The 26,498-nt window shown below is 41.5% G+C and overlaps 1 protein-coding gene across 5 annotated transcripts in view; it reads left to right on the top strand.

Annotated features, from left to right (window-relative positions):
• Window positions 1-26,498, top strand: part of GNE (glucosamine (UDP-N-acetyl)-2-epimerase/N-acetylmannosamine kinase) — a 43,916-nt gene that overhangs the window by 5,513 nt on the left and 11,905 nt on the right. For 4 of the 5 annotated variants that reach the window (XM_007968744.3, XM_073021772.1, XM_073021771.1 and 1 more), the window contains 6 exons: window positions 3,731-3,936; window positions 6,647-7,098; window positions 16,228-16,380; window positions 19,069-19,281; window positions 23,851-23,938; window positions 25,467-25,677. In XM_007968744.3, coding sequence (XP_007966935.2) covers window positions 3,773-3,936; window positions 6,647-7,098; window positions 16,228-16,380; window positions 19,069-19,281; window positions 23,851-23,938; window positions 25,467-25,677 — 1,281 coding nt within the window. In that variant the 5' untranslated portion in view covers window positions 3,731-3,772. The remainder of the gene's footprint in view (window positions 1-3,730; window positions 3,937-6,646; window positions 7,099-16,227; window positions 16,381-19,068; window positions 19,282-23,850; window positions 23,939-25,466; window positions 25,678-26,498) is intronic. The other variant, XM_007968746.3, reaches the window with a different exon arrangement.

Genomic DNA, 26,498 nt, shown 5'->3' with positions numbered 1-26,498 from the left:
ACAGATGAAAAGACTTTTTGCGACTTAACCTCCTGTGACTTTTCAGTTTTAAACCATGTGAATATACTACCTAATCAAAAATTGAGTTATTTAAAATTATTTTTTAAAACCTCCCCTTAAAAAGGCATTTTACCTTAATATTATTTTTAAGATTTGATTTCTTTCCTTAAAAAAACTTTTGACTTTTTTAGGTTTTTTAGGTGTCTAGGTAACAATGTTGTATTTTTCACCGTTTATTTATGTGGTCAGCTTGCTCTCAGTTTAGGTAGAATAACCTTTGAGTAACCTGGTAAATAAGCATTTTAGTACTGCCAGATGGAACATTTACTGTTCTTTGTAAAATAAATACAAACTGACAAACCATGAATGATTTGTTTTACCTCACCCAGCAAATTAAATATTACCAACAATTTATTCAGCTCAAATTTGATCACTGGAAGGATTATATACAAGAACACTTAGGACAACCATTTCTGGAAGAATATTTTTGTCTCTTTAAAGATTAGATAGTGTGGCTGGGTGTGGTGGCTCATGCCTGTAATCCCAGCACTTTGGGAGGCCAAGGCAGGCGGATCATGAGATTAGGAGTTCGAGACCAGTCTGGCTAACATGGTGAAACCCCATGTCTACTAAAAATACAAAAAATTAGCCCAGCGTGGTGGCGCATGCCTGTAATCCCAGCTACTCAGGAGGCTGAGGCAGGAGAATTGCTTGAACCCAGGAGGCGGAGGTCGTAGTGAGCTGAGATCGAGCCACTGCACTCCAGCCTGAGTGGCAGAACGAGATTCCTTAAAAAAAAAAAAAAAAAAAAAGGCCAGGCGTGGTGGCCGCGGTGGCTCATGCCTGTAATCCCAGCACTTTGGGAGGCCAAGGCGGACGGATCATGAGGTCAGGAGATCGAGACCATCCTGGCTAATACGATGAAACCCTGTCTCTACTAAAAATACAAAAAATTAGCCGGGCGTGGTGTCGGGCGCCTGTAGTCCCAGCTCCTCAGGAGGCTGAGACAGGAGAATGGCGTGAACCCGGGAAGCGGAGCTTGCAGTGGGCAGAGATTGTGCCACTGCACTCCAGCCTGGGCGACACAGCGAGACTCCGTCTCAAAAAAACAAAACAAAAAAGACCATATAGTGCTTAGGTCTTCTGAATATAACTCTCTTGGTGGAATGCCCGTTTCATTATATTGTAAGCGTTTGTCATTGGGTGAAATTAGCTTTTACTGGGGATTATAAATTCAGAGTGGGCCTAATGATGGGACAGTTTGCATGGTCACAGAATTTTAGCTTGAGAGAGATGAGGTACCAACAGCAGAGGGCTACTAATGGAATTTCCAGTGAATTTCAGAGTTTACCCTCATCTAAAGGATGGCACCCCTAGAATTGGAATCCTTACTGAAGTGTCTCTGGATTCCTAATTACAGATTCTAAATATTGATACACTTACTGAAACATGAACATTGAGATCAGAGTCCATGAGGTGAAATTTTATGTTGATTTAGAGAAGTTTAACATGTTCCAGGCCTGGCTCAGTGGTGTATGCCTGTAGTTCCAGCTACTTATGAGGCTGAAGGTGGGGGGATTGCTTGAGCCCAGGAGTTCTAGGCTGCAGTGAGCTATGATCTTGCTTGTGAATAGCTACTGCACTCTGGCTTGGGCAACATAGCAAGATCCCGTCTCCAAAAATGTAAAAACTTCTAAAAAATATTCCATAAAACAAATCTCTCATTCCTTGCTCCTGATTTTACTTTTTGAATGGAGGGTATAGCATGGCAGGGAGGGATGAGCGAGCAGTGGAGCTAAGCAATAGTATATCTGTGAATGGGAGGGCCATACGCTCAGAGCAAGGCAGCAACTGAGAAACATGGGGGAGGAGGACCTGAGGTTTGTGTGAAACCTTTCCAGAAAGGATGACACTTAGATTGAGTTTTGAAGGATGAGTAGAAGACCAGGCAAGGGGGAAGGGAAGTTTGAGGAAAAAGTAGGTAGCATCTATAAAGGTACAGATATATGGAGATTCACTAGTTGAACTGGAGGCAGTTTGGTATGACTGGCACTTTGGCACAGAGTAAGTGTAATTTTAGGCAGGGAAGAGATAGTGGGAAAGGAAGATCACTTTGAAAGTTTGTAGGAGGCCGGGCACAGTGGCTCACACCTGTAATCCCAGCACTTTTAGGAGGCTGAGGCAGGCAGATCACTTGAGGCCAGGAGTTCGAGACCAGCCTGGCCAACATGGCAAAACCCCATCTCTACTAAAAATACAAAAATTAGCTGAGCATGGTAGTGGGTGCCTATAATCCCAGCTACTCGGGAGGCTGAGGCAGGAGAATTGCTAGAATCTGGGAGGCGGAGGTAGCAGTGAGCCAAGCTCATGCCACTGCACTCCAGCCTGGGCGACAGAGTGAGACTTTGTCTCAAAATAAAGAAATAAATAAATAAGAAAGTTTATAGGAGGCAGGCAAACCACTTGACAGCGTTACGGTCGTCCAGACCTAAAATGAGGGACTGGACTAGTGGAAGTCCTTGTAAGGATGAAGAGGAGATAGATTTGAAAGACATTTAGGGGGTGGAATTGACAGCATTTTGGAGATATGGGGTGAAGAACAGAAAAGACAAGGATTTCAAGGCATTTGGATGAATGAAATTGCATAACTCAGAGAACAATTGAGGAGGAACAGGTTTGGAAAAGAAAATGAGTTCAGTTTGGGACACTGACTTTAAGGTGGTTATAGGACATACAGCAGGAGATATCTGATAGGCATTTGGAGTTGTCAGTTTTGTTGGCACTGCTGTGTAGGTACTAATGAGGGCTTGAAGGTCAGGTTTTTATCTTACTTATCTTTCTCCTGCCCAGCATTAATCACAATACTTTGTATTTAGGGAGTGTATAGTGTGAGAGTGAATAGACTGTGTTTCTTATGAGACGTGATCTTGAATGTTGGGGCAGTAATTTTCCCTCTCAAGACGTGTGTTACCCTTTCTATAAAGTGATGGGAGTTGAACTAGATCAGTGGTTCTCAACCACTGATTTTGTGACAACCTGCTATGTTGGGCTCATCTGTGAGTTATGGCAAGTAATTTTTAATAATAAAGAGCTGATATTTGCTCACATTTTAAACAAGAGCTGATTTATCTCACTCCTTCTTAATGGCATTCCAATGTGTTTTCTTGAGTGTGAGAGGATGGGGTGGTGTTATAGTTAGTATGCTGGAGTTTCTTTTTTTTCTTTTTTTTTTTTTTTTTTTTTGAGACAGAGTCTCGCTCTGTCGCCCAGGCTGGAGTGCAGTGGCATGATCTCAGCTCACCGCAAGCTCCGCCTCCCGGGTTCACACCATTCTCCTGCCCTAACCTCCAGAGTAGCTGGGACTACAGGCGCCCGCCACCACGCCAGGCTAATTTTTTTTTTTTTGGTATTTTTAGTAGAGACGGGTTTCACCGTGTTAGCCAGGATAGTCTTGATCTCCTGACCTCGTGATCCACCCGCCTCAGCCTCCCAAAGTGCTGGGATTACAGATGTGAGCCACTGCGCCCAGTCTTGGAGTTTCTTAACTCTGGATATACCAATGGGAGAGTCACATAGAAGTGGAGGTGTATAAAAAGATTAAGAATCACTATATTAAATAGTGGTTAAGGACTTGAGACTGAAAATTTCTCTTTCTGATTTAGAGAAGTTTAAAGTTTAGTTATATCTAGGAGTTATTCTGATTATAAAGTTTTTATTTTGGCAATTTCAGGAACTCTATTTTAAGAACCTCTCAAAACGAAACAAGCAGATCATGGAGAAGAATGGAAATAACCGAAAGCTGCGGGTTTGTGTTGCTACTTGTAACCGTGCAGATTATTCTAAACTTGCCCCGATCATGTTTGGCATTAAAACTGAACCTGAGTTCTTTGAACTTGATGTTGTGGTACTTGGCTCTCACCTGATAGATGACTATGGGTAAGACGAAAGCATTTTCTTATTCTTCATTGCAACAGTGTGCTAGAAGGAGCTTGGGTTTTGTTAGCCAAGCCATATAGGCCCAGCTTCAAATTCCAGTTCTGCTGCTTAGTTTTTATGTGGCCTTAGAGAAGTCACTTAGCATCTCTGAGATTCAGTTTCCTCATTATAAAATGTAGTGAAAACTTATATTGTAAATTATTGTGAGGAATGGAGATCATGATATACAGCATCCATCACAATGATGCTGCTTAGTAGATGATTGATAAATGGTAGCTATAAAAATATTACTGTTAGTTATTAGTTGTTACATTCAAAGAAATGCCACTTATAAATACACATTATATGCACATAACAATGTGATTCCATTAATCTGTTTTGTGAGCTCTAATGGCAAGTCTTTAAAACTGGTTTATAGGCCAACAGCATATAAAGTAGTAGATATGGAACAAGATTTTAAAAATCTAAACTGCAAGGTAAAGTAGAGAGTTACATTACTGTGACCATTGGCATTTATTTTGGTGACATTAGGTTTGTTATTAATCACAGGCTACATTTAAAAAGTGAAAGTTGGGCCTGGTGTGGTGGCACACGCCTATAATCCCAGCACTCTGGGATGCTGAGGTGGGTGGATCATTTGAGGTCAGGAGTTCGAGACCAGCCTGGCCAACATGGTGAAACCCCGTCTCTACTAAAAATACAAAAAAACAAATTAGCCAGTTGTGGTGGCACATGCCTAGTCCTAGCTACTTGGGAGGCTGAGGTAGGAGAATCGCTTGAACCCAGGAGGCAGAGGTTGCAGTGAGCCGAGATCATACCACTGCCCTCCAGCCTGGGCAACAAGAGTGAGACTCCGTCTCAAAAAAAAAGAAAAAAACAACAGCAACAGCAAAAAAACAAAGGTTGGACAATTTTTGAGAGAACAAGGTGTATTATATACATCTTGATGTATATAATAAAAAGGCATTTAGTGCACCCTTGTGGCATGAATACATTAATGCAGTCTCCAAAGAGGGTCACAAATATAGTGAAAGAACCTTGCATTAAAATAAAATTGTCCTTTTCAGACTATTCTTTAAAAACAAGGTAGGAATTCACTATTAGGAAATACTTAAAGAGTAGAGAAGAAACTTAATGGATAGCTCAGGGATCCATAGATTTTTTTTTAATACAAAATGAGCCGGGCGCGGTGGCTCAAGCCTGTAATCCCAGCACTTTGGGAGGCCGAGACGGGCGGATCACAAGGTCAGGAAATCGAGACCATCCTGGCTAACACAGTGAAACCCCGTCTCTACTAAAAAATACAAAAAACTAGCCGGGCGAGGTGGCGGGCGCCTGTAGTCCCAGCTACTCCGGAGGCTGAGGCAGGAGAATGGCGTAAACCCGGGAGGCGGAGCTTGCAGTGAGCTGAGATCCGGCCACTGCACTCCAGCCTGGGTGACAGAGCGAGACTCCGTCTCAAAAAAAAAAAAAAAAAAAAAAAAGAATTCTGGCTATTTAGGAGCATCCTCTCGGTAGAATAGAAATTTTAGCTAGAACCTGAGATGAAAGTCTGAGTGGGTTCTCTTAACTGCTGGGAGAAAGCTTTGACAGGAAGACTAGTGGAAGAGAGGCTCTCAGGGAAATGGTAGTAGGTTTTTTATCTGCCTACCACAGTTACCAAGGGTGGAAAAATAGTTATCTGATGAGACCGTTAAATAGGAAATTTGATTAGTACTTAATGAAAATGCATGTTTAAAGTACATTCTAACACAAGAAATTGGCTGCTTCCGGGGAGAAGAATTGGATGATTGGGAGACAAAAGTGAGAGACTTTTCACCGTGAAATGTTTTCTTAAAGAGAAAAGGGCTGTCTGGGCGCGATGGCTCACACCTGTAATCCCAGCACTTTGGGAGGCGGAGGTGGGCGGATCACGAGGTCAAGAGATTGAGACCATCCTGGCCATCATCGTGAAACCCTGTCTCTACTAAAAATACAAAAATTAGCTGGGTGTGATGGCACACGCCTGTAGTCCCAGCTTCTCAGGAGGCTGAGGCAGGAGAATCGCTTGAACCTGGGAGGTGGACGTTGCAGTGAGCCGAGATCGCACCACTGCACCCCAGCCTGGGCGACAGAGCGAGACTGTGTCTCAAAAAAATTTTAAAAAGGGTAAAGAACATTTTCCCCTAAGTGTATATAAAAAGTGCTGACCACTGTTAAAAGTTTAGTCTCTTTCTTCCTAATAAAAAAATTCTCTGGCCGGGTGCAGTGGCTTACGCCTGTAATCCCAGCACTTTGGTAGGCCAAGGTGGGTAGAGCACCTGAGGTCAGGAGTTCAAGACCAGCCTGGCCAACATGCCAAAACCCCATCTCTACTAAAAATAGAAAAATTACCTGGGTGTGGTGGTACATGCCTGTAGTCCCAGCTACTCAGGAGGCTGAGGCAGGAGAATCGGTTGAACCCGGGAGGCAGAGTTTGCAGTGAGCCAAGGTCACGCCACTGCACTCCAGCCTGAGCGACAGAGCAAGACTCCATCTCAAAAAAAAAAAAAAGAATCTTAATCAGGCTGTTTACATTTATGGTCTATGCTTTTTATGTTTGTAAGTTATACTTAAATTTATTTATTTTAATGTTTCTCACTTCAGGGTTGGTGTTAGATTGCTTTTCTTGTATGTTATGGCTCTGTGTTTAAGAACATGTTCTTAAATCTTTATTTCTTCCTGGTTTTAGAAATACATATAGAATGATTGAACAAGATGACTTTGACATTAACACCAGGCTGCACACAATTGTGAGGGGAGAAGATGAGGCAGCCATGGTGGAGTCAGTAGGCCTGGCCCTAGTGAAGCTGCCAGATGTCCTTAATCGCCTGAAGCCTGATATCATGATTGTTCATGGAGACAGGTTTGATGCCCTGGCTCTGGCCACATCTGCTGCCTTGATGAACATCCGAATCCTTCACATTGAAGGTGGGGAAGTCAGTGGGACCATTGATGACTCTATTAGACATGCCATAACAAAACTGGCTCATTATCATGTGTGCTGCACCCGCAGTGCAGAGCAGCACCTGATATCCATGTGTGAGGACCATGATCGCATCCTTCTGGCAGGCTGTCCTTCTTACGACAAACTTCTCTCAGCCAAGAACAAAGACTACATGAGCATCATTCGCATGTGGCTAGGTGCGTATCTCAGATTTTAGGCAGTCTAATGGCTGTTTTTGTCAGAAAATGTTCCGTCTATTTCAATCTTTTTGGAAACTATTATGGATAGAATACTCTTAGCAATGAGAAGGCCAAGGTTTTAGTTCATAGACCTTGCCCTATGGTATGACTTTATCTCTCTAGGTTCACCTTTTCTGCGAAAAGGCTTAGTGGATTGATTTTTAGAAATCTCTGCTATATTTATAGAATGGAATGCTTTAATCCATTAAATATATTAGTTATAAGAACGATCCTAATATGTAAAGGGGGGAGCTATAAAATTATAATATGCCATTTCATTTTATTTATTTAATTTTTTTTTTTTTTTTTTGAGACGGAGTCTTGCTCTGTCGCCCAGGCTGGAGTGCAGTGGTCGGATCTCAGCTCACTGCAAGCTCCGCCTCCCGGGTTCACGCCATTCTCCTGCCTCAGCCTCCCGAGTAGCTGGGACTACAGGCGCCCGTCACCTCGCCCGGCTAGTTTTTTTTTGTATTTTTTAGTAGAGATGGGGTTTCACCATGTTAGCCAGGATGGTCTCGATCTCCTGACCTCGTGATCCACCCATCTCGGCCTCCCAAAGTGCTGGGATTACAGGCTTGAGCCACTGCGCCCGGCCTTATTTAATTTTTTGAGATGGAGTCTTGCTCTGTTGTTCAGGCTGGAGTGCAGTGGCATGATCTCGGCTCACTCTATCCTCTGCCTCCCGGGTTCAAGTGATGCTCCTGCCTCAGCCTTCCCAGTAGCTGGGATTACAAGCGTGTGCCACCACAACTGGCTAATTTTTGTATTTTTGTATTTTTAATTTCACCACGTTGACCAGGCTGGTTTCAAACTCCTGACCTCAAGTATCTGCCCACCTTGGCCTCCCAAAATGCTGGGATTACAGGTGTGAGCCACTGTGCCCAGCCATAATATGCCATTTTAATAAAAATTGTAATAATGGAATGGTTAGGAAGTATGTACACCAAGTCATTTATTATATTTATTTCTGGTGTGGGATTATGGGTGTTTTTATGTTTGATTTTCTGATTTTTTTTTTTTTTTTGAGACAGAATCTTGCTCTGTCATCCAGGCTGGAGTGCAGTGGCACAATCTCAGCTCACTGCAACCTCCACCTCCCAGGTTCAAGCGATTCTCCTGCTTCAACCTCTTGAGTGGCTGGGATTACTGACACATGCCACCATGCCTGGGTGATTTCATATTTTTAGTAGAGACAGGGTTTGCCATGTTGGCCAGGCTGGTCTCGAACTCCTGACCTCAGGTGATCCGCCTACCGCAGCCTCCCAAAGTGCTGGGATTACAAGTGTGAGCCACCGCACCTGGCCTGATTTTCTGAATTTTTTTACTACATTGGCAAAATGGTCATTTTTATTTTTAATGCTTTTCTTATAGGATTGTTGAGATTATGAATGTTGGAAGCAGTAAGTCATAAGTACTTGTTAATGTAAGGGATTATGATGATTATTATCAAAAAGCAAAAGTCATAGTTGTAGCATTAGAGTATATCTTTGTAAATAAGCCTTATGTTCCAACATTTTTAATGTTCAGTGCTCTAGCTTCCTAGAAATTATCTTTTGCTAATAAGAGGTAAAAAAAAAAAAAACCAAGTTTACAAACAGAATGTCGGTTGGTTAATTTATAGTAAGAGTACTACCTAGGGGACAAATTAGGACTAATAATCTATTTAGGACCTTTCATTTCTAAAAGGCAGATCTATTGAATTATAAAATTAATGAGCAGAAAATTGATTTGGTTGGGTCAGGTAGGGTGGCTCACCTTGTAATCCCAGCACTTTGGGAGGCTGAGGTGGGAGTATTGCTTGAGCCTAGGAGTTACAAGGCCAGCCTGGACAACATAGCAAGACCCCGTCTCTACAAAAAATAAGAAAATTAGCTGGGTGTGGTGGTGCATGCATGTAGTCCTAGTTACTTGGGAGGCTGGGATGGGAGGATCACTTGAGCCTGAGCAGTTGCAGCTATAGTGACCTGTGATTACACTGCTGCACTCTAGCCTGGGTGACAGAGTAAGACCCTGTCTCAAACAAAACAAAACAAAACAAAAAACAATAACAAACAGAAAGAAAAAGAAAATTGAATAAGCAAAGAGATTTTGTATATTTTTAATCTAGATTGTTACATCAGTAAAGGAATTGGGCTTTCCTGCTATATAACATAAACCATTCTACATATTTCTGTTGTTCAGTCTGGAGTGCAGTGGTGCAGTCTTGTCCTCCTGGGCTCAAGTGATCCTACCATCTCAGCCTCCTGAGTAGCTGGGACTACAGGCATGTGCCACCATGCCCAGCTAATTTTTAAAATTTTTTTGTAGAGATGGGGTCTCACGATTTTGCCCAGGCTGGTCATGAATTCCTGGGCTCAAGCAATCCTCCTGCCTTAGCCTCCCAAACTGCTGGGTTTATAGGCATAAACCACCGCACCTGGCCCATTCTAAACATTTCTTATCCTTGGACAGATTTGTAGTTATCAAGGGATCATCTAGATAATGCTGGTGGAACAACCTTCTGTCTCTTCAGTCCTTTTTGTATGTTTCCAATGAAACACTCTTGGATTCTGTTCTAATTATACCATTAGTTCCATATGTATTCTGGAAAACTTGTATTACTGAAAAACTTATAATGAATAGAAAATAATAATGTGCCAGATGTGGTAGCACATGCCTATAATCCCAGTACTTTGAGAGGCCAAAGTGGGCAGATCACTTGAGCCTAGGAGTTTGAGAACAGCCTGGGCAACATGGTGAAACTCTGTCTCTACAAAAAATACAAAAATCAGCCAGGTATGATGGTGTATGCCTGTAGTCCCAGCTACTCTGGAGGCTGAGGTGGGAGGATTACTTGAGTCTAGGAGGTCAAGACTGTAGTCAGCCATGATTGTGCCACTGCACTCCAGCCTCGGTGACAGAATAAGACCCTGTCTCAAAAAAACAAAACAGTAGTTTTGGCTGGGTGCAGTGGCTCACGCCTGTGATCTCAGCACTTTGGGAGGTCCAGGCAGGTGAATCACTTGAGGTCAGGAGTTGGAGACCAGCCTGGCCAACATGGTGAAACCCCATTTCTACTAAAAATACAAAAATTAGCCAGGCGCGCTGGCACGTGCTTGTACTCCCAGTTATTTGGGAGGCTGAGGCAGGAGGATTGCTTGACCCCAGGGAGGTTGCAGTGAGCCAAGATTGCACCACTGCACTCCAGCCTGGGTGAAGAAGCGAGACTCCGTCTCAAAAAAAAAAAAAAAAAAAAGCATAAAACCCAGGGCAGACGCGGTGGCGCATGCCTGTAATCCCAGCACTCTGGGAGCCGAGGCGGGTGGATCATGAGGTCAAGAGATTGAGACCATCCTGGCCAACATGGTAAAAACCCCATCTCTACTAAAAATACAAAAATTAGCTGAGCCAGATGGCGCACGCCTGTAGTCCCAGGTACTCGGGAGGCTGAGGCAGAAGAATCACATGAACCCAGGAGGCAGAGGTTGCAGTGAGCCAAGATCGCGCCACTGCACTCCAATCTGGCAACAGAGTGAGACTCCATCTCAAAACAAAACAAAAACCAGCAAATAACCATTAGAAAGCAGAATGTAGCAAAATTGAATGGTACTTGTAGGGCTTAAGGTCCTATTTGGGACAATTTAAGCAGTTCTTTATGAAAAGAAGGACAACAGACTAGCTAAAACTGCATTTTTGTTTGTTTGTTTGTTTAAATCTTTAAACCAGTGAAAAAGAAAACTCAAGACAATGAGGCAGAGCCATCTACCACTGGGCAGTAATACATTCTGTATAAAATCTGTGCCTGCTTCTTGATGTGCAACTTCTTTTTTTTTTTTTTTTTTTTTTTTGAGACAGAGTCTTGCTCTGTTGCCAAGACTGGAGCTCTGTCACCTAGGCTGGAGTGCATTAGCACAGTCTTGGCTCACTGCAACCTCTGGCTCCCGGGTTCAAGCAATACTCTTGCCTCAGCCTCCTGAGTAGCTGGGACTACAGGTGCATACCACCACACACCCGGCTAATTTTTGTATTTTTAATAGAGATGAGGCTTAACAATGTTGGCTAGGCTGGTCTCGAACTCCTGACCTCAGGTGATCCGCCCCCTTCGGCCCTCCAAACTGCTGGGATTACAGGCGTGAGCCACTGCACCCAACCTTGATGTGGAACTTCTCATGTTATCACTCTGCTTATAAGAAGATAGGGTTGGGTAGGCAGTATATAACATTGCAGCTTTGTAACCAGAATGTTCATGTATTACAATCTTAATTTTAAAATTAGCAAAGTTAAAAAAGCATGTTAAATTCCTAACAATGAAAGGTATATCACAGTAAATATAGGACTTTACAACAGAAAACAAAATGCCTTTATGGAGAGGATTTATGAAAGGGCTGAGGCTGTTGAATTATGGATAGATACAAAGACAGACCGGTAATAATATCAGAAGTGCAGGTGGAGAAGCAGGTGCAAACTTTGTATGAAATGTATTATTGCCAGGGATGAGTTGTTCTGGCTTATTGTCTTGCGTTTTACTTTTCCCCCTAAAAAGACTTCTAGTTTTTGCCACTTTGCCATCCTTCTTTCATAAAGAAACTGCTGCCAGGCACAGTGGTTCGCGCCTGTAATCCGAGCACTTTGGTTGGCCGGGCGTGGTGGCTCAAGCCTGTAATCCCAGCACTTTGGGAGGCCGAGACGGGCGGATCACGAGGTCAGGAGATCGAGACCATCCTGGCTAACACGGTGAAATCCTGTCTCTACTAAAAAAAATACAAAAAACTAGCCGGGCGAGGTGGCGGGCGCCTGTAGTACCAGCTACTCGGGAGGCTGAGGCAGGAGAATGGCGTAAACCCGGGAGGCGGAGCTTACAGTGAGCTGAAATCCGGCCACTGCACTCCAGCCTCGGCGGCAGAGCGAGACTCCGTCTCAAAAAAAAAAAAAAAAAAAAAAAAAAAAATCCCAGCACTTTCGGAGGCTGAGACGGGCAGATCACGAGGTCAGGAGATTGAGACCATCCTGGCCAACATGGTGAAACCTGGTCTCTACTAAAAAATACAAAAATTAGCTGGCCATGGTGGCACAGGCCTGTAGTCCCAGCTACTCAGGAGGCTGAGGCAGGAGAATTGCTTGAACCCAGGAGGCAGAGGCTGTAGTGAGCCAAGATCGTGCCACTGCACTCCAGCCTGGGCGACAGACTGAGACTCTGTCTCAAAAAACAAACAAAAAGAAAGTAAATGAAACAAAAAGCTGGTTCTTTGAAAAGATAAATAAAACTGTTAGATCACTGGCAAGATTAACCAAGAAAAAAAGGGAGAAAATCCAAATAACCTCACTAAGAAATGAAACAGGAGATATTACAACTGACAACCACTGAAATACAAAAGATCATTCAGTGAACACCTTTACGCACATGAACTAGAAAACCTAGAAGAGGGGAACAAATTCCTGGAAAAATACAACCCTACTAGCTTAAATCAGGAAGAATTAGATACCCTGAACAGATTGGTAACAAGTAGCAAGATGGAAATGGTAATTTAAAAATTACCAACAAAAAAAATTCCATGACCAGATGTATTCACAGCAGAATTCTACCAGACATTCAAAAAAGAATTGGTACCAATCCTTTTGACACTATTCCACAAGATAGAGGAAGAAGGAACCCTCCCTAATTTATTCTGTGAAGCCCCCATTACCCTAATACCAAAACCAGGAAAGGACATAAAAAAAAAAACTATAGGCTGATATCCTTGATGAACATAGATGCTAAAGTCCTTAACAAAAATACTAGCTAACCAAATCCAATAACGTATCAAAAAGATAATCCATCATGATCAAGTGGGTTTCATACCAGGGATGCAGGGATGGTTTAATGTATACAAGTCAGTAAATGTGATGCACCACATAAACAGAATTAAAAATCACATGATCATTTCAATAGATGCAGAAAAAGCATTCGACAAAATCCAGCATCTCTTTATGATTAAAACTCTCAGCAAAATTGGCATACAAGGGACATACCTTAATGTAATAAAACCCACAGCCAACATAATACTGAATGGGGAAAAGTTGAAAGTATTCCCTCTGATAATTGGAACGAGACAAGGATGCCCACTCTCACCACTCCTTTTCAACATAGTACTGGAAGTCTTAGAGCAATCAGACAAGAGAAGGAAAGGGCATCCAGATCAGTAAAGAGGAAGTCAAACTGTCCCTCTTTGCTGACAATATGATTGTTTACCTTGAAAACCCTAAGGACAGCTCCAGAAAGCTCCTAGAACTTATAAAAGAATTCAGCAAAGTTTCCGGATACAATATTAATGTACACAAATCAGTAGCTCTTCTATACACCAGCAGCGACCAAGCAGAGAATCAAACCAAGAATTCAACCCCTATTACAATAGCTGCAAAATAAAATAAAATAAAATGCTTAAGAATATACCTAACCAAGGAGTCAAAAGACTTCTACAAGGAAAATTACAAAACACTGCTGAAAGAAATCATAGGCTGGGTGCAGCCTGTAATCCCAGCACTTTGGGAGGCTGAGGCGGGCGGATCATTTGAGGTCACGAGTTTGAGACCAGCCTGGCCAACATGGTGAAACCCCGACTCTACTAAAAATAAAAAAATTAGCTGGGTGTGGTGGTGTGTACCTGTAGTCCCAGCTACTTGGGAGGCCGAGGCAGGAGAATCACTTGAACCTGGAAGGTGGAGGTTGCAGTGAGCCGAGATCACACCACTGTACTCCAGCCTGGGCAACACGAGTGAGACAACATCTCAAAAAAGAAAAGAGAAGAAAGAAATCATAGACAACATGAACAAATGGAAACACATCCCATGCTCATGGATGGGTAGAGTTGATATTGCAAGAATGACCATACTGCCAAAAGCAATCTACAGATTCAATGCAATCCCCATCAAAATACCACCATTATTCTTCACAGAATTAGAAAAAATAATTCTAAAATTCACATGGAACCAAAAAAGAGCCCTTATAGCCAAAGCAAGACTAAGCAAAAAGAACAAATCTGGAGGCATCACACTACCTGATTTCAAACTATACTATAAGGCCATAGTCACCAAAACAGCATGTTACTGGTAGAAAAACAGGCATATAGACCAATGGAACAGAATAGAGAACCCAGAAATAAACCCAAGTACTTACAGCCAACTGATCTTTGACAAATCAAACAAAAATATAAAGTGAGGAAAGGAGACCTTTTTCAACAAGTGGTGCTGGGATAATTTGCTAGCCCCATGTAGAAGAATGAAACTGGATCCTCATCTCTCACCTTATACAAAAATCAACTCAAGATGGATTAAGGACTTAAATCTAATACCTGAAACTATAAAAATTCTAGAAGATTACATGGGAAAAACCCTTCTAGATGTTGGCTTAGGCAAGGATTTCATGACCAAGAACCCAAAAGCAAATATGATCAAAACAAAGATAAATAGCTGGGACCTAATTAAACTAAAGAGCTTTTGCACGGCAAAAGGAACAGAATAAACAGACAACCACAGAGTGGGAGAAAATCTTCACAATCTATACATCTGAGAAAGGACTAATATCCAGAATCTACAATGAACTCAAATCAGTAAGAAAAAAACAATCCCATCAAAAAGTGGGCTAAGGATATGAATAGACAATTCTCAAAAGAAGATATACAAATGGCCAACAAACATATGAAAAAATGCTAAACATCACTAATGATCAGGGAAATGCAAATCAAAACCATAATGTGATATCACCTTACTCCTGCAAGAATGGCTATAATCAAAAAATAAAAAAACAGTAGATGCTGGTGTGGATGTGGTGAACAGGGAACACTTTTACACTGCTGGTGGGAATGTAAACTAGTACAGCCACTATGGAAAACAGTGTGGAGATTCCTTAAAGAACTAAAAGTAGAACTACCATTTGATCCAGCAACCCCACTACTGGGTATCTACACAGAGGAAAAGAAGTCATTATTTGAAAAAGATACTTGCACATGCATGTTTATAACAGCACAATTCACAACTGCAAAGTCATGGAACCAACCCAAATGCCTGTTAATCAACAAGCAGATAAAGAAACTGTAGTGTATATATATGATGGAATACTATGCAGCCATAAAAAAGGAATGAATTAACAGCATTTGCAGTGACCTGGATGAGACTGGAGACTATTATTCTAAGTGAAGTAACTCAGGAATGGAAAACCAAACATTGTATGTTCTTACTGATATGTGGAAGCTAAGCTATGAGGACGCAAAGGCCTAAGAATGATACAGTGGACTTTGGGGACTTGGAGGGAAGAGTGGGAGGGGGTGAGGGATAGAAGACTACAAATAATGGTGCAGTGTATACTTCTCAGGTGATGGGTGCACCAAAATCTCACAAATCACTACCAAAGAACTTACTCATGTAACCAATTACCACCTGTACCCCAATAACTTATGGAAAAAGTAATTTAAAAAAAGTGAGTGGAGCTCACTTTCAGTTTTATGGGATAATATAGGCCCTATTGATAAATATCTTGCATTGTTTGACATAGCACTGTCAATCTAAACTTTTTACATTTTAAATTTTTGCTGAGGAACTGTCCTTGGGATCCCAGCCTAGGGATGAGCGAAATTCTCCTAGTCCTTTAACAGAATTAGAAACATTTGCCACTTGAATCTGGTAGGTGATGGTATAGGGAAGCTCCTGTGCATTCTAGGAAATATGTTTAATGCTTGTTCAGCCTCAAAATGCCATGATCTGTAACATTATTATTCATTGATATTGCTGAATACTCACTAAAAACATTAGTTAGACGTTGGGAAGAGTCACATTTTTCCAGTGCTTTGGAATAGTTTGGATTTTAAAACAGTGAATTTCTAGCGCCTGCTATTTAAAGTTATGTTTGTGGCACCATGTCTTTGTAAAATGTTAAGTTTGCTGAATCCTTGGATTTGTTGCTGTAAGTTCTTATCATTTGACTCTAATTTGGATGCCCTGCTCACAATTTGACAAATTGTTTCTATCTTAGAATTTTTAAAAGCGCAGACTTGGAATCTTGCTTTCTGAATTTGCTTCTTTCTCTTTTAAGATTCTTAACTAATGAAGCAATGTGGTTTGATTTTCTTTAAACAGGTGATGATGTAAAATCTAAAGATTACATTGTTGCACTACAGCACCCTGTGACCACTGACATTAAGCATTCCATAAAAATGTTTGAATTAACATTGGATGCACTTATCTCATTTAACAAGCGGACCCTAGTTCTGTTTCCAAATATTGATGCAGGTAATTGAACTTGAAAATGAAATTATGCCACCTACTTTTTCCAATTTTATGTTTCTATTACTTCTTCTTTTAACTGCCTTCCTATCTTGCTCATCTTATCATTGAAGGGCACTCTATTCTGAAATGCATTCCCATTTTCAAAGGATTACCAATTTTGCTATAACTCAAAAAGTTTGTAATGTTTTTGCCAAGTCCAGTAGAAACTTAATAATAAAAATAGTCTGTCTACTGTCTACTTTAGTCTCATGTTTAGTACTAACATTTTCCCTCCAGTTTCTACCAGTTAAGAAACTGCAGTAGCCAAGAGACATAAATCTTAGAAGTTGAAGTGAAAGATGGCCGGGCACGGTGGCTCATGCCTGTAATCCCAGCACTTTGGGAGGCCGAGGCAGGCAGATCACTTGAGGTCAGGAGTTCGGCACCAGCCTGGCCAAGATAGTGAAACCCTGTCTCTACTAAAAATACAATAATTAGCCAGGCACAGTGGTGGGCACCTGTAGTCCCAGCTATTCAGGAGACTGAGGCAGGAGAATTACTTGAACCTGGAAGGTGGAGGTTGCAGTGAGCTGAGACTGCGCCACTGCGCTCTAGTCTCAGTGACAGAGCGAGACTCCATCTCAAAAAAAAAAAGTTGACGTGAAAGAGAAGCTCTAGAAAAGTAGTGATTCCACTGTCCACAGCAAAATAGCCACTAATATTTTTTCTTGCTTTCTTTCTTATTTATGTTAGCTATACCTTAAAGTAATCTTGAGCTGAAGCAGTTTCAATCTGGAGTCCCCAGCCAGTCCCAACCAGTTCATCCTCAAGCCTGCCCTGGTTGATCACTTGCTTCCTGGTGGATGGTACCATAGATTTTGTTACTGCTGAGACCTTAGGCGAGTAAATGGGGGTGTGAGATATGAGAAATGCCAGAACACAGCCTAATACTGAAGAATTTCCAAATACTGATTATCATTAGCTGACACCACTCATTGCTGAGTTCTTAGGCTTTTTTTTTGGTAAAGGAGGCAGAACCCTTTCTCTGCAACGTCAAGATATCACCAACTTACTCTGAAAGAACCTCTGTCTTAGTATTCCCTTGAATAATCTTTTGTGTTAGGGAGAATAAAGTAGGATATTAGTGGAAAAAAATTTAAGAATACCCAACCCAGATTTTTTCCAGGTAATGTATCCATATTTCAAAATCATTAATATTTTTTCTTTTCTGATCCTTTAAATTTTGTATAAATATTTGTAATGTAACTATGTGTCTCTCTGGTTCAACATTCATTGTCAATGATATATTCTGTTTATAATGCACTTTCCTGACTGTACATACTTTAGAATTAGAGGGTTTTTCTATGAAAGTAAAGGGTCCCAGGCATATCTAAGTCATGCCTGCCACTTGCCTCTACCCTCCACAGGGTTTTTGATACGACATACCCAGGGAACAAAAGGAAAATAAGAATCAAGGCATCACTTTATCATTATCTGGCTTAGTGCCCAGTTCTCCAGTACAGGACTCCCTCTAGAAAATGGATTATTGAGGCCTTAAGCCAAAGAGGAGCTTTCAAGTGAATTGAAACCTGAATCTTGGAATAGTAGTGGTGCCTTCTGGTGTGCCATGTACTATAGTTTGAGTATCCCTAAGCCAAAAATCTGAAATCTGAAATGCTCCAAACTCTCAAACTTTTTGAGCACCAACATGACGCTCAAAGGAAGCAACTGGAGCAATTGGATTTTGGATTTTCAGATTAGGGATGCTGATCTGGTAAGTATTACAGAATGACAAATATTTCAAAATCCAAAAAAACTTGAAACCCAAAATATTTCTGGTCCCAACCATGTCGAATAAGGGATGCTCAACCTGTACAATAATTATAGATGACACGCTGGCAAGACTGTATACAGAGAGAAGTGGCCAGGCCTTCTCCAGAGTTAGACCCTGAGTCCATTTACCTACCTTGCCACACAGTGAAAGTCAAAAAGATTGAGAACCAAGCATGCACAGCTTTGGTTAAATGAGTGGCACCTGCCCACTGGTGAGCATGGTGTGGTCAGACTTCTGCCTTCTAACCAATCAGGTAGCAATTTTCCTCCCTAGGTATGGGGTAGTTAGGAGAGGGTCAGTTGAGAGGCAAGTAGAGGGACATTAAATATTGCCTTCCCTTCATGTATCTTTAAGTTTCTATTAAGTCATGCAGTTAAAATATAAGCCATAGTGTCAGAATCTATTTGTATTTTCTTGGAGTGTAGTCCACATAAACGGGAGTGCTATCCCGCTGAGTTCTTGTTAGTGTAAAGGTGAGTGTAGCTGGGCAGAGGGTCTCTGATCAGCGTGGTATGGGGAGCCTGAGAGGGTTCTGTTTGGGAACTTTGAGGTTAAAAGATACAGGCTGTTGGCCTGTCTTTAGCCTCTTAATTGTTGTTTAAGGTAAAGGTTTTTACTAGGGCATTGATAAAAGTTATTTGCTTTGCCTAGTTCTCTTTGAAAAGTCCCAACTGCTGCTTTCTGAGTTCCTAGATGAGCGAAGCAGAGGACATTTTAGATACCCATCATTCATGAAAAAGTCAGTAGTTAAAATTACTATTTCCCTAATAACTGATGTGAGGTTTTTGTAGGGAGATTTCTTTATGTGGGCTACACTTGCCAATGAAAATGGTTTATCTCACAAACCACTTACCAATTGGTTCTTTTCATTTTCATAGGGAGCAAAGAGATGGTTCGAGTGATGCGGAAGAAGGGCATTGAGCATCATCCCAATTTTCGTGCAGTTAAACACGTCCCATTTGACCAGTTTATACAGTTGGTTGCCCATGCTGGTTGTATGATTGGGAACAGCAGCTGTGGGGTTCGAGAAGTTGGAGCTTTTGGGACACCTGTGATCAACCTGGGAACACGTCAGATTGGAAGAGAAACAGGTATTTACCTTTGCTCATACTTCAACTGACTAGGCTTTATACACACGTGAGTTATTATAAGGTATGCATATATGAGTGCTGAGCATATATTTTGTGAACGAGTGAACGAGGTTAATAACCAGTTGAAGCCTAAAATCTATAGTCAATAAATAGCACACAGTGATTACCAAATATTTTAGATTTTAGATCTCTACTTACATTTTTTTTTTTTTTTTTTTTTTTTGAGACGGAGTCTGGCTCTGTCACCCAGGCTGGAGTGCAGTGGCGCGATCTCAGCTCACTGCAAGCTCCGCCTCCCAGGTTGACACCATTCTCGTGCCTCAGCCTCCGGAGTAGCTGGGACTACGGGCACCTGCCACCATGCCCAGCTAATTTTTTTTGTATTTTTAGTAGAGATGGGGTTTCACCATGTTAGCCAGGATGGTCTTGATCTCCTGACCTCATGATCCACCCACCTCGGCCTCCCAAAGTGCTGGGATTACAGGCATGAGCCACCGCACCCAGCCCATTCTACTTACATTTTATTATCTTTGTAATATCAGTTAGCATTAAGTGGTTGTTTAAGAGAGAATATGGTTGAATGTTTCATGAATATATGAATGCTAGGCTTTTATTTTCTGGGCCTAATATAGAATTTCTTCAGTCAGTAATTTATAGTATGGTAGTTCTAAGTAAAGTGCCCCTTAAGTATAAGTAGGATTATTATTAATGAATTTGCTAACTGAGCTAGGTCCTGTTATTAACATTAGTTCAAGTTCTAATCCTATTTACACGCAGTGGTATTTAATGGAAAAGTGTGTATCATTAAAGGAAAAAGAACTGGACTAGAACCAAGGAGATTAGTTCTAGCTCTGCTCTCTCTCCAATTCTTCATAACTGCCACCTTTCTGTTATATTTAGATCTTCTTCCCTTCTCATTTCCAGCATATTACTTTACTCCCCACTTCATAGAGAAAATGGAAGCCATGAGATGGAAATTCTTTCAAATTCCTCAATTCAATCACTTAGAAAATGTTTAGTAAGCACCTACAATGTACTAGGCACTGGAATTTGGCAATGAACTAGACCAAGAAGGGCTGAGCTCTCATGCAACTTACATTCTAGTGGGAGAGGAGACAGATGATAGACAAACGCAAAAGAAATAAGAAAAATGTCAGCAATTCTATATGCTGTGCCTGCTGTAACACAAGGTATATGATGGACTCCATTAGACTGGTTAAAGGAAGGCCTCTTTAAGGAGGTGACACCTAAGCTGAAATCTGAATGACAAGGAGTCAGCTATGTGAGGATCAGGGAGAGGCAGTGGGAACAGCCAGTGTGAGGGCCGGGAGGTCAACTTGGTATATTTGAGAAATGGAAGCGCCAGTGTGGCTATAGAGTAGTGAGCAAGAGGCAGAGTGATACAGATTATGTTAGAGAAGGAAGCAGATGCATGTAAGCCAGGGTAAATCATTGGGAATTTTTTCTAAGTGTGATGGGAGGGAATGACATGACATGACTTGCATTTTGGAAAGATCACTCTGGTTGCTAATATGGAGAATGGAATGTCGAGGGGGGGCAAGAGTAAGAGCAGGAAGACCAGTAAGGGGGCTGATTCAGTTGCTCAGATGAGAGACGATAGTGACTTTGATGAAATATTAGAGATGGAAAAAAGTTAGATTTGGGTTTTGTTACAGTACTTGCCGATGCTTGGATGTGGAGGTGAAAGGAATCAAAAGGAAGCCTAGATTTCTGATTGGGCAGTGATACGCTGGGAATGAGAAGGGAAGAAGATCTAAATATAAGAGAAAGGTGGCAATTATGAGGAACTGGAGAAAGAGCAGAGCTAGAACTAATATCCTTGGTTCTAGTTCAGTTCTTTTTCCTTTAATGATACACCCTTTTCCATTACAGCCTAGATTTCTGATTGCGCAGTGATATGGGGACACTGAGGGAGGAACAGATTTGGGGAGGGATTGAATTAAGAGTTCTCTTATAGCTATGTGAAGTTTGAGATGCCTATTAGATATCAAAGCAGACATGGCTAGTAAACAGCTAGATAGTTCCAGAAAGAGTTAGAGTTGGAGATAGAAATTTGAGAGTCATTGGTATAGAGATGATGTATATAATTGGTTGTCAGTTTGGCTGCTGTAACAGAGACCCTAAATAATAGTGGCTGAAATAAGTTAGATGTTCTTTCTTTCTCAGTGGATGGCAGCTCCACAATCATCAGACTTAGCCCCCATCTCTTTTCTTAGTGGTTGCTCTAGCTATTGCTTGCAAGTCTGTTTTAGCCTTTGGAAGAAGGAAAAGAGAAGATGCCTTTCCCTTTAAAGGCAAGACCTAAAAGTTGCAAATCTTTCTTCTCACAGCCATCAGAACTTAGTCACATGGCCACATCTGGCTGCAAGGCAAGCTGAAGAATATAGTCTTTTTTTTCTTTTTGTCTGAGATGATATTGTTCTGTTGCTCAGACTGGAGTGCAGTGGTGCAGTCATAGCTCATCGTAACCTTGAATTCCTGGGCTCAAGTTATCCTCTCACTTTAGCCTCCCCAGCCATGCCTGGCTAATGTTTTTACAAAATGTTTTGTAGAGACAGGGTCTTGCTTTGTTGCCCAGGCTTGTCTCAAACTCCCAGTCTCAAGTGATCCTTCCTACCCTGGCCTCACAAAGTCCTGGAATTATGGATGTGAGCCATTGTGCCCAGTCTGTTTTGTTTTTTTTTTTCTTTCCTTCTTTCTTTCTTTTTTTTAGGCTAGTCAAGTGAAGCAGTGCAGGGGGAGAAGGAACTGGTTGTGATCAATTAGTTGTAAACACCACTGTACTTGGACCAGCCAGAATATAATCTTTGACTGGGGATCAGATGCCCGGCTAAAAATTCTGTTTCTAGTATGAAGAAAAGATATTGAGGATAATGGCACCAGCCATAGACAGTATTTAAAACCCAGGCCAGGTGCGGTGGCTCAACGCCTATAATCCCAGTGCTTTGGGAGGCCAAGGTGGGAGGATTGCTTGAGGCTGGGAGTTCGACCCTAGCTTGGGTAAAGATAGTGATATTTTATCTCTACAGAAAAATTTAAAAATTAGGTGGACCTGGTATCATGCGCCTGTGATCTGAGTTACTCAGGAGGCTGAGGCGGGAGGATCACTTGAGCCCAGGAGTTTGAGGTTACAGTGAGCTATGATCGTGCTACTGCACTCCAGCCTGGGTGACAGAGCAAGACTCCATCTCAAAAAAAAAAAAAAAAAAAAAAGGCAGAGAATGGAGCCCAGGACCAACCTCTGAAGCCCTTCAATCTTTAGAGTTCTGATGAAGAGGTAAGGGCCAGCAAGGAAGACTAAAGAGGAACACCAGTGAGGCTGCAGGGAAACGAGAAGAGTGTGCTATCCATAAAGCCTGCAAAATAAAATGTTTTAAGGAAGGGGTGGTGGGTACTGCTGAGTTCATTTAAGATGTGAAAGGAGGGCCATGCGCGGTGGCTCATGCCTGTCATCCTAGCACTTTGGGAGGCCAAGGCAGGTGGATCACTTGAGGTCGGGAGTTCAAGCCGACCTGGCTAACATGGTGAAACACTGTCTCTAAAAATACAAAAATTAGCCAAGTGTGGTGGTACACGCCTGCAATCCCAGCTACTCAGGAGGCTGAGACAGGAGAATCACTTGAACCCAGGAGGTAGAGGTTGCAGTGAGCTGAGATTGTGCCACTGCACTTCAGCCTGGGCAACAGAGCAAGACTCTGTCTCAAAAAAAAAAACAAAAAAAAGTGAAAGGATAATTGAACCATATGCCAACATGGTCTCTGTACTTTTTGCCACTACACTTAAATAAACTTATATAAATGTACATGCCCATCCATCCTTTCCTTCTTACCTTCTTTATAGCAGGGTGTGGGCGTGGGTGTGGGTATGGGTGTCTCTCCTGCCTGTCCACTGCCCATCCTTCTACCTGTTTTCAGTCCCTACTACTGCCTTCTCAGGGACCTATCCATGAGTCATCGTTTCTCCTCTTTCTTTATTTAACCTCCTCATCATTTAAATATGCCTAAGCCTCTCGCATCTTAAAAACAAACAACACGAAACAACTTCTTTCTTGACCCCACACCTCTCTCCAGCTGTTACTCGTTCACTCTTCTCTTCTTAGCCAAGCCCATTGAACAGCGTGGCCATTTTCGCTAGATTTACTCCCTCATATTGGTCAGGAAATGTCTGGAGGGAAAGTGACTGCCTGACTAGCTGAGTGAACCGCTGGCTGAGTAGATGGAAGGCAGGGCAGGTTGAAAGAGAGTGGATCTCATAGATGACTAGGCAAATGGTAAGTGGATGCCCGTTAGTCCACCTTATTTATTTTAATAAACAAAAACTTGATTTGTTCTCTTTGGGAATGAAGGACCCTAGTGCCCTTGATGTACTGAAATCTTGCCAAGAGTACTTTAAAAGGTATAAAGTAGAAAAGTTGATTTTTCCCTAACAAAAGAAGACTCAGTCAGCTGGATTTCAGGTCTAATTATGAGCATAGTACACTGATAATTTCTTTATTATTTGAATATTCCCACTTCCAAATCCTTGTAATGTGTCACTGGTTTTACCTAGGGGAGAATGTTCTTCATGTCCGGGATGCTGACACCCAAGACAAAATATTGCAAGCACTGCACCTTCAGTTTGGTAAACAGTACCCTTGGTGAGTCTAAAACATTTTTTGTTGAGTGATTAAAAGGGGAGCTACCTTCAGTACCATTTTAGAGCTACAATCACTGTTTAATCATCCTAACATAGCTTTCCTTCTTATGCCTACAGGCCCCTAGTTGCTGGGGAGACAGAGATTGCTAATATCATACCTGTTATTACTGTACCAAAGGTTCCAATGTAGAATATATATTTTCTATTTTTTTTTTTTTTTTTTAGATGGAGTCTTGCTCTGTTGCCCAGGCTAGCACAGTGGCGCAATCTCAGCTCACTGCAACCTCCGTCTCCTGGGTTCAAGCAATCCTCCTGTCTCAGCCTCTTGAGTAGCTGGGATTACAGGTGCGCACCACCACACCCGGCTAATTTTTGTATTTTCAGTAGAGATGGGGTTTCACCATGTTGGCCAGGCTGGTCTCAAACTCCTGACCTCAGGTGATCCGCCTGCCTCGGACTCCCAAAGTGCTAGGATTACAGGCGTGAGCCACTGCGCCCAGCCTTATTTGTTTCTCTTAATTAATACAACACTTTTGCTACACTTATTTAACCTTATTTGACTTTCTGTAAGTATTAGAAAATAATGTAACTGATTTTTTAAAAAAGTCTAGTTCAGCTTTTTAATTAATTTTGACCACCCTCCTTTCTGTTTCAAATCGATGGGATTTCCCTGTATTTGAATGTTTCTTTCTGAAAATAATTTTGTTTTCTCAGAAATACAAAGATAAAAACTAAAAAGGCAAAAAAAGACAGGCACTTAGTTACAATGTTGCTGAAGTGATCTAGATATTATTATATAAAAAAATTTTAGTCCTGTATAATTATGATTTACAGTTTTTAAAATGACAGATAAAATTATATATATTTATTGTGTATAACATGATGTTCTGAAGTATGTATATATTGTGGAGATGTTATTTTCTTTTTTGGTTTTTTTTTTTTTTTTTTTTTTTTTTTTAAGAGTCTTGCTCTGTCACCCAGGCTGGAGTGCAGTGGCGCAATCTCGGTTCACTGCAACCTCTGCCTTCTGGGTTCAAGCAGTTCTCCTGCCTCAGCCTCCTGAGTAGCTGGGATTACAGGCACCCACCACACCTGCCTAATTTTTCTGCTTTTTAGTAGAGATGGGGTTTCACCGTGTTGGCCAGGCTGATCTTGAACTCCTGACCTCAGGTGATCTGCCTGCCTCGACCTCCCAAAGTGCAGGGATTACAGGCATGAGCCACGGTACCCAGCCTATTTATTTCTTTAAACATGATTTTTTAAAGTATTTTTTTGTAGAGACAGGGTTGCCATCTCTATGTTGCCAGACTGGTCTCAAACTCTTGGGCTCAAGCAATCTTCCTGCCTCAGCCTCCCAAAGTGCTGGGATTATATGTGTGAGCCACTGTGCATGGCAGGAAGATGTCATTTTAGGAAGAAGCATGAATTATTTTTACCTGAAGTCTCAGATTCCACTATATTATGCCCTTACTACCATTTAACATGTATGGCAGAAGCATTTAATTTAATTGACTTTTTGTATATTGCAGTTCAAAGATATATGGGGATGGAAATGCTGTTCCAAGGATTTTGAAGTTTCTCAAATCTATCGATCTTCAAGAGCCACTGCAAAAGAAATTCTGCTTTCCTCCTGTGAAGGAGAATATCTCTCAAGATATTGACCATATTCTTGAAACTCTAAGTGCCTTGGCCGTTGATCTCGGCGGGACAAACCTCCGAGTTGCAATAGTCAGCATGAAGGTAAAATAACTCCTAAACTCCTAACTTTATATCCCATATAAGCGATTGATTTTTTTTTAAGTATATATAGTTGGAAGGTAAAACTAGAAACATACACAAGAACTTGCAATCATTTGCTCATAGTATTGACTTGTGGATCCTTTACAATGTTTGTCTCACTATTTTACTGATCATTAACATTTCAAAGAAGTAACTTCTTTGGGAATCCAAGACAGTAGACTTGACAGTAGGAAGACCCCTTTAGGCATCAGATCAGGCTTTTGCCACCCACAAGATCTGAAATTCTATACTTGGTAACAGCTTGGAGTGTGGAGTATGCTGATCACTCACTGCCCAGGTGAGGGGTATCAGCAAATGGTGAAGGGAGCTGCCTCTTCTCTAGAATGTCATCAGTTGTGTGGATTTTCCATTTCGCATTTTTACAGTTCTGCTCTTTGTTGAGTACAGCATACCTTCAATCTATCAACCAAACCATCACCCAGTGTTGATAGGTGAGAGAACATTCATAAAAATAACAAACTGATCGTGTTAAAGTGATCTCTAATGACTTAGAATAAACCTACCAGAAAACTCTTTGTTTGAAATAGTGTAAGTGTATAAAGCGTCCAGAGACGATGAGATATAGCAAAGATTTTAATGTAAAGTTGTAGGAAATTTATTAATACCATTAGGTCAAATAAGGAAAGCAAAACAAAACATAATTTTCTCAAGAAAAGCCAAGAGGCCTCCCTTATAAATACTCTTTTAAAAACTAATAGAAGGCTGGATGCAGTGGCTCGCACCTGTAATCCCAGCACTTTGGGAAGTCCAGGCAGGCGGAT

The sequence above is a fragment of the Chlorocebus sabaeus genome, chromosome 12 (genome assembly GCF_047675955.1).
Source record: "Chlorocebus sabaeus isolate Y175 chromosome 12, mChlSab1.0.hap1, whole genome shotgun sequence".
Taxonomy (NCBI): domain Eukaryota; kingdom Metazoa; phylum Chordata; class Mammalia; order Primates; family Cercopithecidae; genus Chlorocebus; species Chlorocebus sabaeus.
This window is presented reverse-complemented; position numbering and strand designations above follow the sequence as displayed.